Source organism: Tasmannia lanceolata, unplaced genomic scaffold, assembly GCF_043159265.1.
Source record: "Tasmannia lanceolata isolate RefF3 unplaced genomic scaffold, GAP_Taslan_0.1 ptg000011l, whole genome shotgun sequence".
Taxonomy (NCBI): Eukaryota; Viridiplantae; Streptophyta; class Magnoliopsida; order Canellales; family Winteraceae; genus Tasmannia; species Tasmannia lanceolata.
The window spans coordinates 19130002-19144288 of NW_027518688.1; the positions used below are offsets into that span (position 1 = coordinate 19130002).

Sequence of the window (14287 nt, forward strand, 5' to 3'; positions counted from 1 at the left end):
TGGCCAGTCATCGAAGTTGATGTTGAAGCTGGGGAAGTACTTGTGGTCAATAAACAATGATAATCTTGGAGGTATGTGGGCTTTTGTTTGGCTCGATCAGATCGACGAGGTGGCTGTGGTACTGTAAGTGGTATAGAAGATGGTTGGATTAGAACGGGTGGAATAGTTGAGGATGAAGGTGGGGTAGTGGTAGGGTTTGATGGGGATATTAGAAGAAGGGAGGGTGAGGATGATATAGTAGTGGGGTTTGGGTGAAGATCAGTGGTAGGGTTTGGGTGAAGATCAGTGGTGGGGGGTATAGCTGGAAGATGAGGGTCATCAGGTAGGGGTAAAGGTATGACAGATGGGTGGCTTTTATGGGTATGTGAGGCACAGGGGAATATATGTTCATGGAAAATTACATCCCTGCTTGTGAACACCTTTTTGGAATCAAGATCAAAAAGCTTGTAACCTTTTTGGAATGGAGGATATCCAATGAAGATACACCGACGAGCTTTGGAGTCAAATTTATGATGAAAATTGGTATTATGAGCATAATACAAGCAACCAAAAACTTTGAGTTGTTGAAGGTCGGGAGGTGAATTAAAAAGCTTCATGAGGGCTTCTATCATTTAAAAATGGAGTAGGTAAACGATTGATTAAATATGTGGCAGTCAGCAAGCAGTCCCCCCAAAATGCAATGGGTAAGTTGGCTTGAAATAACAGTGCACGTGCAACCTCTAATAAATGAAGATATTTTCTTTCTGCTATGCCATTCTGTTGAGGCGTAGCAACACAAGAGTGTTGATGGATAACACCATTGGAATGAAAAAAATGTTGCATGTCATGGGAAAAAAACTCAGTTCCAGAGTCTGTTCTGATGGATTTAATAGAGCAATGAAATTGTGTTTTCACATAAGCAAAGAAATATTTTAAGAGTTGGCGTGTCTCATATTTATGTTTCATTAAGAAGACCCATGTAGAACGACTATAGTCATCAACAAGTGTGAGAAAATAATGTGCCCCAATACGGGAGGGAGTCGCATATCCACCCCAAATGTCACAATGCAATAAAGTAAATGCAGAATTGGTAGTACTTGAGCTATTAGGAAAAGGAAGCCTAGAAAATTTTGCCCGAGGGCAGACATCACACAGGCAATTATCAAAAGAAACTACAGAATATTTTCTACTAAGAGAAAGTAAGCGTGCAGATGATGGGTGTCCAAGCCGGTGATGCCACAGGCAGGGATGCTTATTTGAGGGAGAAGCACAAATAGTAGGTTGAGTCTGGTAGTGTAGACACCCCATTTTGACCAAGCCCCAAAAACAAAACAAAAAAAAAAACAACAAAAAAAAATTGGAAAATCCCTGAGCAGCTGGACCCGGACAGGTCCTCGAGAAAAAGAAAAGAAAAGAAAAGAACTAGATAATAATAGCCTATAAATTAGCAGCTTAAGGCTCCGGGGTTAAATCTGGGATAGCTCGAGACCGTCAGTGGGCCCCCATGAAGTTTCAACGAGATTCAACAGAATTTACCTGGGTAATGGGGTTCATTTCGAAAAATAGTGCAGAAGGGGGTCGAATTAGTCAAGTCAGGAGGTGCCCTGGGCAGAGAAAAGCGAGTGAAAAAAATCCAAAAGAGGGTTGTTCTGGGAAAGAAAGGGTACTGAAAATTCGGTTGCTTCTTGGTCAAGAAAACCTCACCCCACCTATAAAATGCCATTCAATTAGGGTTCTGTGGAGGGAGGCCTCATTTTGAAAAGAAAAAAAATTAAGAAAAGAAAACAGAGAGAGGGAGGAGGAAGAGCCGCCGACCGAATCCACCCACAGCCACCTCCCTTCTTCACCTCTACCTCCACCTCCCTCCATGGGAACCCCACCTCACATGACCATTCTCTGCATCTTCTTCTCCATTTCCTCTTTACCAGCCACCACCCCCAAAAAAACCCCCTTCTCAGCCACCGCAACCACCCCCATCTCTACCCAAAACCCATTTCCAAACCCACTTCGAAGAAAACCAAGATTCGGCCGACCCATTCTCAGCCGCCATCCCCATCTCCTATACCCTCAAAACCCCATTAAAACCCATCTCTGTCAAAACCTCCTCTATTTCATCTTCTCCGGCGGGTCTTGCCGGAATCCGGCAAGCCCATCACCGTTTTCTCGACCACCATAGCTGCCGGCCGAGCTCCACCACATCGAACCCATTTCACGGCCATTACATTACCCATCATCTCCATTTAAAACCCATACCCCACCTCCTCTGCCACCCAAAACCCATTTTCAAGATCAAAACCCATTTCAAAAAAAACCAAAAAACCCAGCCACCGTACCCCATCCGAACCATCTCCTCCACCCTCTCTACGTCTCCACCTCTCCTCTCACAGCCACTATCAAACCCCTTTCAACCATCCCCAAACCCTCTTCTCCGATCCCACTCCGCCGGAGCTCCGGCCAAACCACCATCTCTAACCCCCATCCACTACCTCCGCTATTTTTACCAAGCCCATTTCGGTTTCATCTCCACCATCTTCACCTCCCAAAAACCCACTTCGATTTTCTGCCCAAACCCATTTCAACACCCTAATAGCAGAGAGGGATAGATAGAGGAAAGCTGAGATTGAGAGAGAGGGAGGAGCTTCAGCTCTGTAGTCACCGCCACCATCACTTCTTCGATCTCCGGCAAGACCACCTCCTTCTCCGGCCAGCCGTCTCTCTTGCCGCCGGCAAACCCCCACCCATCCACCATCATCTCCATCTCCGTTTCATCTCAGATTTGGGATTTCTTTTTTATTAGAAAAGCAGAGAGAGAGAGAGAGAGAGAGAGAGAGAGAGAGAGAGAGAGAGAGAGAGAAAGAGGGGGAGAGGGGAGGAGCCCCATTTCTGTGAGCAGATGAGAGGTTCTCTCATTTGTTTTTATATGTAGAAAAAATTAGAAGGGGAGCTCGAGCTCCACTTTCCGGGCGCTCTCCGATCAACCCTGTTTCATCCGCCGAGGCTCCGTCTCCCCCATTTCGTTGACACCCCATCTCCGATCCAACCCAGCAACTACCGAGATTACCTTCATCGATTCCGGCAATTTTGCCGGAATCCGACCGTTTCCTCTCCTCTGATCTTGGATCTTTCATCATCGTCATCGCTGGTCTTGCATTCAACCCAAGAGAGGTTCTGTACATGCATTGCGTCCTCGCGGCGCGGGGATCGTCTCCGGATCGGCAACTTTGTGCGGCACCGGCAATGGAAAATTAAAGAGTAACTAGCCCAACTCAGGTAATTTCTCATCCTCTTAGGCATTTTGGTCTGAATTCGAAGTAGGGATTAGTTGTCTGGTTACGTTTTGAAGTTTATTATGATCTCTGGAAATTCTTTTGGCTTATTTCTTGAAATTCAGTTCTCAGGTTTTCTCTTTGTCACATCTATTCTCAGTGCTTTATGATCCAATGCACCTTGATTCATAAGCTTGAGCTTATAGTAGTCATCTTCAGATGGTGATTTTCTTTATTTTAGTTGGAAATCTATCAAATGGCTCATCTCAGGGCATTCCTTTTCTCTGCATTCCTGATGATCAACCTTTATCTTCATGTTTCCTATCTAATGAATTTCAGCATTTTAGTAGTCTTCGCGACTCAGTTGAATATTTTGATTAAGCCCAAACAGGTTCTGTTCGTGGTTCAGATCGCACATTAACAAAGGTCTCAATTGAATTGTTATGTTTTTGTTTTATTGCAAAAGAGAAAATTCCTTGTACAGTGGCAGCATGAATCAGTCTTTTTCGGGGGTTTTAGAACTCTTCGCCTCAGGGAATTTGTCTTTTTCGGGCGCGGGCTATGACGGAATGCTTCTTGAGCCAACCCTTTCCCTTCCTGCCTTAGAGTTTTCGCAGGTTAAGGGATTCCTTCTTCCTTTTTAGAGTCTGTCATAGAGAGTTTAGGAGTCTGTCCTTTCATCTTTCAGAGTCAGTCTTCAGCATAGGAGTCAGTCCTTCAGTCTTTCAGGAGTGAGTCCTGTCATCATAGGGGTTAGGATTTTGTCCATTTCCTCATCAAATCACGTGATTTTTATCCGCTCCTGCAAGGTATAGGATGCTGTCCAACCCTTGCAGAGTTGTTATTCTGTTCATTCCCCCCGCAAAGCATAGGATGCTGTCCAACCTTTGCGGGACATCAGGAGTCTATCCTACCCTTATGATGATAGGATTCTGTCCTCTTGTGTCGAAAAAAATCAAAAACATCTAAAAAATCAAAAATCTCAAAAATATCGAGTCATTAGAGTGTAGTTAGGAAAATCTGGTCCGAACTACGGATGGCTTGATCCCTAGCTGAGGGGTACGTAGGCAGCTCAGGCATGCAGCTGGCATCCTGAGTTCAGTCACAATTTCCGCAACTTCACAACTTCACCATTTTTACATCACCCTTTCTTTTTACACTATTTTCACACACCATTTTTGCACCCTTTCACCTTTTTTTTACATCACCATTTTATAAATATTTCTCACATTTTCGTCCACCCGAGTTCAGTCAAACCTTTTTAATAAATATTTTCAAACATTTCAAAACAAAAGCAAAAATGGGCAAGGATGGTGACTGCCAGGTCACTCGGAGCCCTCTTTTCATTCCATTTCCGGTTTTCATCGTGATTTTCGGTTTCCATCGGTTTTCTGATGTTTTATCGGGTTTTGGGACGGGCGATGATGTAGCGTGGCCCCTTTACAGGGATTGCCCTCGCTGAGCCCAACGATAGGTTATGACGATCGCGAGACTTGTCCGATCTTCAGCAGATTAGGATCGCTGGGCTTGATTCCTTTTGAATCTCCCTCTGAGCCTATCGTGTGTTCCATCTTCTTTCCCCTGGCATTTTGGCTCTCACGTGCCGTTGATTTTCCGATTTCTTTCTTTTCTTACACCTTTTAGCTTGTTGTGCGCTTATCTTAGATTTCTTATGCATTCTAGTTTGTTTGTTCTTCTAGCGTGCGATCGATTGCCATTTTCTTAGTCTTATCTCTTGCATAGGCTCGCATGCTAGTGTGTTTACCTTACTGCTTTGATTGCTTAGCTATAGCGTTTATCCATTCGTCTTAGCTTGATTATCTGTCTAAACTTAGATATTTGCTTTCCTTATCTCATTATATCTGTCATTATCTGTTTAGCTGTAGCTATGCATGCGATTGTTTATTGCTTTCTTAGATGTGATGAGTTAGGATTAGATGCGATGAGTTAGGATTTGGATGTTCACTTTCTTTGCCCATCCCCGTGTCATGCATGCTTAGATAGACGTTATCTCGGGGATGATGGTTCCCATTTCACATGATTTTTGCCCAAAACTCTTCAAAGTTAATAATAAATGGCATAAGAGACCAGGTGCTTGCACTTGGGCGAATTGGGGGCGCCTAACCCCTTCCCCATTCGTCATCAGGCACGGACCTTTTGTATCTCTGGTTATCTGTTGCGACGGAGCACAGCATGGGATCCAGGGCCCACTTCCTTGGATGGCGACTCTTTCTTTGTTTAAGGTGCGTCTCGAATCCGGGCCGGTCCCCGAATCGAGAGGTATCTCACTTCACATCGCCGCTCATGCTGTGAGGGGCACTCTTTCGAGAGTTCCTTGGCGGAGCTCTCCTTCACGTGGATGATCCGGAGACTCGCGAGGGGGGCACGTCCCCCCGCCTCTCTCGGATCGGGGTCCACAGGTAGGTATTCAGACCACAAGTTTCTTTACCCGCTCCAATCATCATTTTCGTTGACTGGTCCTGAAATAAGCAATGATCAGGGAAGAAAGGTACAAAACAATTGCTATCATGAGTAAGTTTTTTGACAGAAAGCAAATTGTAGGAAAATGAAGGAACACATAACACTTGGTTGAGGACAAGGTCATTTGATAAAATGACAGTTCCAACATGTAAAACAGGAGCAGGTTGCCATAGGGCAATTTAACTGAAGCAGAGGTGGCGGGTGAGACGGAAGACAGAAGAGATGGGGAGCAAACAATGTGATCGGTGGCACCACTGTCAATAATCCAAGAGTTGTGCGATAAAGAAAGACTAGAGCAAAGAGAATTACCTGCAAGGTTCGCAATGGAGCTTCAAGTACCTGCCTGCAACATGTTTAATAGTTGTTGGTGCTGTTCGGGTGTGAATTGAAGGGCTGTTGCATTGGAATATGCCCCGGGTGCAGCTGAGGTGTTGGCAGAGAGAGTATAGTTGTGGGCAGTAGGGACTGTTGCACGATTGTTATTGCCAAAAGAGGGCTGTTTTCCACGTGGAGTAGAGTTATAACGAGGGTGACTCTTTGGGAAGCCATGAAGCTTGTAGCATTGATCCTTGGAATGACCATGCTTCTTGCAATATACGCAAAAATCAGTTGGGGGGTATCGGATTGGAGCATGCTGTCCATTTCTTTCAACAGTTGGCTGGACATTGAGCCGAGTAGAAAAGGCTGTATTTTCATTAGTTTGTGGAGAGATATAGAGGCCACGTTGGGTCTCCTCTTGGAGAAGAAGGGAGTAGGCACGAGAAACGGATGGCAGAGGATCCATAAGCAAAATGTGACTGCGGACAATGGCATAAGACTCATTCAACCCCCCAAGAAATTGCATGAGTCGTTCTTGTTCTTGGTATTCATTAAAGTTGGAGGATGTATCACAAACGAAGGTAGAGTAAGAGGCTAATTCATCCCACAAATGCTTGAGTTTGGTGTAATAAGAAGATAGTGAAAGTTGATCTTGGTGAAGATTGGGGATGAGCTTTTTTAACTGAAAAATACGAGGGGCATTTTTGCGAGAAAATCTTTCACGAAGGTCATTCCAAACAGCATGGGCTGAAGGTAAATAGACAACACTATCAGCAAGGTCTTTTTCACAGGCATTAACAATCCAAGAAGAGACCATGGTATTGGCTCGAACCCAAGATGAAAACATTGGTGAATCAGGTTTAAGGTTGTGGAAGGGAGCCATCAACGAAAGCCCACTTATTTTTTGCAGTGAGTGCCATGGTCATGGCACGAGACCAAGTAGCATAATTCTCTCCGGTGAGAGAATGAGAAACAAGAACAGTCCCTGGATTGTCAGAGTGAACAGTCCCTGGAATATTGAGTTTGTTAGAGTTTGTGGCCACGGTGTCAATCTGTTAGTGGCAGCTTTTATAGAGTAAGCAGATCGAATCAGAAGGCAATGAATGAAAAAGATTTCTTTCCCATTCTCTCTTTTCTCTTCTCTTCTTCTTCTTCTTCTTCTGTGAGTCTATGAAACCCTAAAAGTTGCAGAGGGTTCATCAGAACAGAGCATAACATTGGCGCTTTCATTGACCCAAATTCACCTCTTCCCCTTCTCATCCATTCCACCAGCAAAGCACCATGGCCGAAAATACACGAGCTCAATCCAAAATTGATAATCAATTTAAACAGTACCAACAGCAACTCAACGAATTGCGCCTCCCGCAATCCCAGCAACATGAAGAGCTGGTCACTATGATCAAACAACTGCAACTCAGCCAGCAAACAATTCCAAATCCACGATCCAGTGGGGAGGACCACTCTTCTGCAATTTCAGCTGATGCCATTGTTCCAAGCCACCAGCAATTCAACAAATTCCTTCGTATGGATGTTACCAAATTCAATGGTACCGATTCCATTGGATGGACGTTCAAGGTTGAACAATTTTTTAATTATTACAATACTCCTGATGAACAGCATTTGGCAATCACATCGTTCCACCTTGAAGGCCCTGCCCTTTCTTGGTATCAATGGGCTAAGGCAAACAATTTGCTACACTCATGGAGAGGATTTTTGGATGCCGTCAAATTGCGATTTGGTCCGTCAATATTTCAGGATCCAAAAGGGGAATTATCAAACGTTCACCAGACATCTTCAGTGGAAGACTATCAAACCAGATTTGAAGAAGCTTCTAACAAGGTCAGTGGCCTCTCAGAATCATTTCTTACAAGTTTCTTCATATCAGGTCTTAAACCAGATCTAAAAAGGGAATTACTTGTTTTACAATCAACTTTTTTATTACATGCCATGTCCCTCGCAAGAATTTATGAGCAAAAATACGAATATCTGCGAAAATCATGGAAACCTGCTTGGCCTAAACCTACGGGGGGACCCGGTTTATTACCAACTCCATCTTCCTTCCCTGTCAAGACTACCACTCTCATTCCGCCAAAACAAATTCCAGTGCGAACAAGACAATTGTCGAAAGAAAAACTGAAACTCAAACGAGAAAAAAGGGGTTTGCTAATATTGTGATGAAAAATACGTCCCAGGCCATGATTGTCGAAAATGATTATATCATCTTGCAGCTCTAGATGATGAAAATGACCTCTTCCATGGTGAATTTGATGACAACGTCCCACTTGACGAGGTCGAAGAAATACCAAAAGAAAATTCTGCAGGAATTAGCTTTCATGCTTTGGTAGGACAGCAAAACCCAACCACAATCAGAGTTACTGGAATTAGTGGCACAAGTTCAATTCATGTCTTAATCGACAGTGGTTCTACCCATAATTTTGTCAAAGAGAAGGTTGCAAACTCACTAAATTGGCCTTTAATTCCTACCACACCCTTCAAAGTCCTTATTGGTAATGGTGAATATTTGCTTTGTTCTAAGAAATGTGTTAATGCCAAATTTACCATACAAAGTCATGCGTTTCAACTTGACCTCTTCGTTTTACCGATCAGGGGGGCAGATGTCATTCTCTGTATACAGTGGTTAGCAACATTGGGACCTATACTAACTGATTACAAAGTCTCTACCATGGAGTTCACTTGCAAAGGAAAAACTGTCAAGTTAGTAGGAGAGTCAGCATTAAACCCTTCTCTTCTCAAGGCGACTCAGCTGAAGGGTTTAACAAATTCTGATTCAATTGCTTCATACTTCCAGTTGATTTGCATCGATGGAACAGAAACGAATTCGTCAGCAGCAGAATTCAATTCAATTGAAGTTCCACAAGACCTACCAGCTGCCGCATCTGCAATTTTACACCAATTTGCAGAGGTGTTCCAAAGTCCAACAGGGCTACCACCTAACATAGAAGTAGATCACCAGATTCATCTCCTCCCTAATTCAATCCCTGTAAATGTGAAACCATACAGGTATCTTCATTTCCAAAAAAATGAAATTGAACGATTGGTCAAAGACATGTTGCAGAATGGTATTATCGTTCCCAGTCTTAGTCCATACTCATCCCCTGTTCTCTTAGTAAAAAAAAAGAGACAATACCTGGCGTTTTTGTGTCGATTACAGGGCTTTAAATGCTATCACAATCAAGAACAGGTTTCCTATACCAACCATTGATGAGTTAATGGACGAACTACATGGGGCAATTGTATTTTCTAAATTGGACTTATGTTCTGGTTATCCTCAGATTCGATTGAAAGCAGAAGATTGTGCAAAGACAGCATTTTGAACTCACGAAGGTCATTATGAGTTCTTAGTGATGCCATTTGGGTTGACCAATGCACCGTCCACATTCCAACGCACCATGAACCTGATATTCAAGCCATTCCTCCGAAGGTTTGTCATAGTCTTCTTTGATGATATACTTGTTTACAGTAATTCTAATGAAGATCGTATGGGACACTTAACTTCGGTTTTGAACTGCTTACATATTAACAACCTGTTTGTTAAAATGAGCAAATGTCAGTTTTGTCAACAAAAGATTGATTATTTAGGTCATCTGGTATCTGGTATGGGTGTGCAACCTGATCCTGATAAAATTCGAGTGATGCAAGAATGGCCTCGTCCAACATCCTTGAAACAGCTAAGAGGATTTCTAGGTCTTACGGGGTACTACAAAAGATTTGTCCAACACTACGCCACGGTGGCATTCCCTCATACTTCCATCAAAATGACACCATTTGAGGCAGTTTATGGCCGCCCCCCTCCTTCAATACCTTTATACATTTCAGGTTCTTCCCCTATTGAGGCAATCGATACGGAACTCAGTCAGCGAGATACTATTTTGACTAAACTCAAGACAAATTTTATTCAAGCTCAATCGAGAATGAAAACCATGGCAGATCAAAAAAGGCAAGATAAATAGTTGGAGGTAGGCAACTGGGTCTTACTCAAACTACAACCCTACCGTCAGCAATCTGTTGCTAACAGGTCATCTCATAACCTGAGTAAGAGGTTCTACGGACCCTATGAGATTATCGCCAAGATTGGAAAGGTTGCCTATAAGCTGAAGTTACAGGAGGGCAGCAAGATCCACCCTGTTTTCCACATTGCTCTGTTAAAGCCATTTCATGGACCAGCACCACAATCAATCTGCACCTTGCCGGTTCACAGTGTCAACAATCAACCTCTCATTTCCCCATTAGCTATTCTAGACACAAGAGTTGTGCTCAAAGGAAACACATCAGTGACACAGGTACTTGTACAGTGGAGAGGATTGCTGCCAGAGGACACTTCTTGGGAAAACTTACACGAGTTACAACTGGATTACCCACACTTAAACCTTGAGGACAAGGTTAATTATCAAGAGCAGGGCAATGATAGCGATACAGGGCTACCAGTGACCATTGATCAAGTGGGGACTGAAGGAATTGGAGGGCTGGATGTGGATAGTTACGATGAGGGTTCAGAACATCAGCAGAACAGTAAAGAACAAAGCAAAGGACGAAGAGAGAGACATAAACCAGTGTGGATGGACAATTACATCAGCAATTAGTCAATAATCAGTAAACAGTAGTTAGTAGTTACTAATCATCTTATTAGTACTTGCATTTGACTTCTATGTAGAAGAGGAATATTGAGTTTGTTAGAGTTTGTGGCCACGGTGTCAATCTGTTAGTGGCAGCTTTTATAGAGTAAGCAGATCGAATCAGAAGGCAATGATTGAAAAAGATTTCTTTCCCATTTTCTCTTCTTCTTCTTCTTCTTCTTCTTTGTGAGTCTATGAAACCCTAAAAGTTGAGGAGGGTTCATCAGAACAGAGCATAACACACTTCTACTCTTCTTTCTTCATTTTTTTGGCATTTTTATATCAGAAATATTTCAACGTTCCATATTTTGAAAATGGCATTCCTCTTGCCTATTTTGAATGGATGCTGAAAGGTTGTTGGGAATTAATATAGGGCGATGATAAATTCACACCTCCTTAGGATAATTCTCACCCCTTTAACAAATGCTCAGAAAAGTGTACACGAAGGAAGGCGTTCCATTACTAAATCAGCATAGTGCGGATATTACCCACAAAGCAAAACCAAAAGTGAACCCTATTAAACTAAGAGCAATGATAGATACAAGGGAGCCCTTGCATAAAGAGTGACAGAAGGGCTCTTGATTGGATCCACGTCTGATTTTACGTTTTCAACTGCTTTTAAAATGTAACTAAAAATGATGTGGATCCAATCAAGTGCCCTTATGCGGCTCTTTATGCAAGGGCTCCCTTGTATCTATCATTGCTCTCTTAAACTAATAAAAAGAATAAAGGAAATTTTACGTAACTAACGTAAGTTATCTTCATGCATGCATTTACATCCGAGTGAATTGGTATTTTCACGCAAAAAATTAGGCCATTTCCCCCATTTCAGCCTCTAAAATGGGTGGCAAACCCTAATCTTAAAGGTGGCAATACCAACCCTCTCTTTCCATGCAAGCCATGAAGGGCATTTCAGTCATTAAAAAAAATCAACACAAACTGACCTGTTTAGGCAAGGGTTGAGCCAACAAGTAGTCTCTACCATGGTTTATTAACAAATTTGCTAGGGTTTGAGTCTCATGCTTCTCTCTCTCTTCCTTCTTCAGCTCCTCCAACCTTGCCCTAGAAAACGGGAATGCTCGGACCCCGTAACGGTATACCAATTCAACCCCGTCTCGTACCGCCATTTCAGCGTCCTTATCTGGTTGTAGGACGATCAAAGAGGGTATCCCTTCAATGTCAAATAAGCAGTTCAACGCCTTTTTCGACTCTAAGTCGGAGAACGGAACGGATAGCCATGGCATTGTTGAACGGTAGCGATCGAAGGCTTCGAGATCTTCATCGGCCGATACGAAGACGATCTCGAATCCGGCCCCACATTCCTTCAATTGATTGTAAATTCCGGCGAGGACCGGAGTGAAATTCCGGCAGGGAGTATACCAATTGGCCGAGAAGTATAGACCCACTACCTTTCCCTCTAGGGCCGATACGTTCACCTGCATGGGATGAAAGTTATTTACGTAATGAAAAATTAAAGGGTTGAGGAGTTTTTGGTCATTCTTGTAATTCATGGCGGTAATTTTGTACAAACCACTGAAGAGGTTAGGAGTTTGGTAATTTAAGATATTTGTTTTGATATTCCCACCCTTTCTCTGTCCTTCTCTACGCCCAAGAATCCCATTGTCCCAACAGCTCATAATTTCAAGAGGGTGCGAATATCAAGGGAGTCGACTAGGCAAGAATAATTAGTGACACTTCCATGGTGGGGTACACGTTTCGTTTTGGTGAAAAAGAAGATGTCAGAAATGACAAAAATACCCTTATCGACTGGTCGAATTTTCAAATGGGTTTTGCTTGCGAACGTGAATTTACACTATAAGAAAAAAAAAAAACTCAAAGCATGTGTAAATTCATGTACCAAGGTAATTAAATGCCCCTTAACGAGTGCCTTTTCAAATACGATGCTACGAAGATTATTATCCTTCGATAACTACTAAAAGTTACGTAACGTTTGGCCCGAATCGGGCCACACATAACCTAAACCGAAACATCACAATTACGTATAGTCGATTACTGCTAAGTGAAATTGTGGGAGCCGGTTTTTTCCACAGGACGACAGGGGATCACCACAATCGGATTGATAAAATTGAGTGTCTACATATATATCGACCTATATAGACACTTATTTACCATAGTAATAATGTGTAAAGATGGTAATTAAAATTGAGTACGAGAAGACTAGCTATACTGATATGTTCCATATTCCGATATTTGTACCGGATATTGTTAAACACAAGCAAAATAAACGATTCTTTTCAGAAATTTTCACATGACTAAGTTAATACGCTGATTTATTTATTTTCTATGTTCTGCTCTATATCATACTAAAAACATGGGTACTTCATGAAAGGGAGCCATCTAAACTGCGCCGTGGTGGATATAATCTTAACAGAGCTATTGGGTTTTTCATGGACAACAAACCCAACTACCCGGCGCATGTTAGATCTCCACCCTTCATCCAAATCTATTTTTAAGAGAGAGAGAGAGAGAGAGAGAGAGAGAGAGAGAGAGAACCTGGTTTCCTGTTGGAGAGAGAAGGAAATCTCTATGTTGAGAGGCTAAGAGAGATGAAAATGTAGGGTGGGGAGCCTTATTAGATTCACCATTAAAAGCCCATAAATCCACACTCTCCTTCTTCAAAGGGATCTCATTAACCTCCTCCTTCCTCATTCCTCTCTCTTTACCCTCTCTCTCACTAAATTACAAGAAAACTACACACAATAGCTCCTTCAACATTCTTATATGCTTATAAGACCATGCATCAGATAGCATGGACATGAATGTATGTACATGAGCATGACATGGTATGTCACATGAACCCATCAAAAACCTCCATGTGGAAACAAGAAATTAGCAAAATCGGCACATTTATCCTTTTATTTATTCGTTGTTTTTCTCTACAACGTCGTTAACATTCCAAAAGAGAAAATGCTCAGCTGTCTAAATTGATCTGGACACTCCCAAAACTAAACAACACGTGGCATACACATATGTGGCTAAGATCATTAGATCGTAAAATATTTCACATCAATGGACAGGATTCCTTTGGTTATAGTGGGCCCATGCAGGGTACTGTCTCGGTAGAAGGAGTAAAGGTCCAAAGGACATCTGACTCTGAAACCCAACGCCCGTGATTTTCTCTAATGTTCACGTTTTTCTCGGCAGTTTCTCTCTTGCTTATCAATTTATCATTTTGAGAAATTATAAATTCTCGACAAGAGAATCTATGTACAGATTCTCGACAGGTGGACCCAACACCTGTCTACAGAAGTGGGTCCCACTTTTTAAGGCATGGACTATAAAAATGTTAGGGATTTTTTTAAAAGCCTACTTCTACATTGCTTTATTTGCAAAAACACCCATAGTGGATTTTTTTTTCACGCATAAGAAGAGCAAAATATCCTTAATATGAAAAGACCAAAATACATGCCGTCAATTTGTGACAAAAACACCCGTAGTGGATTTTTTACTCGTAAAGAGACCAAAATACCTATGGCGACAATGATTTGTTTTGAATCAAACCTAACAATGGCCATAACAGCAGCAACGTATTCCCCTCTAGGCAAGATCTGCTGATCCACTGTTGTGTTCCTTCAGTTGGCGAGTGCA

At 42.4% G+C, this 14287-nt stretch overlaps 1 protein-coding gene across 1 annotated transcript in view; it reads right to left on the minus strand.

Annotated features, from left to right (window-relative positions):
- Positions 1–13499, minus strand: part of LOC143886551 (putative nucleoredoxin 2) — a 32312-nt gene extending 18813 nt beyond the window's left edge. Inside the window, exons 1-2 of the mRNA XM_077390576.1 lie at positions 13193–13499; positions 11623–12114 (exon numbers count right to left, since the gene is read on the minus strand). Of these exons, the coding sequence (XP_077246691.1) occupies positions 11623–12114; positions 13193–13348 (648 nt within the window). The 5' untranslated portion in view covers positions 13349–13499. The remainder of the gene's footprint in view (positions 1–11622; positions 12115–13192) is intronic.
- Positions 13500–14287: the final 788 nt, after the last annotated feature.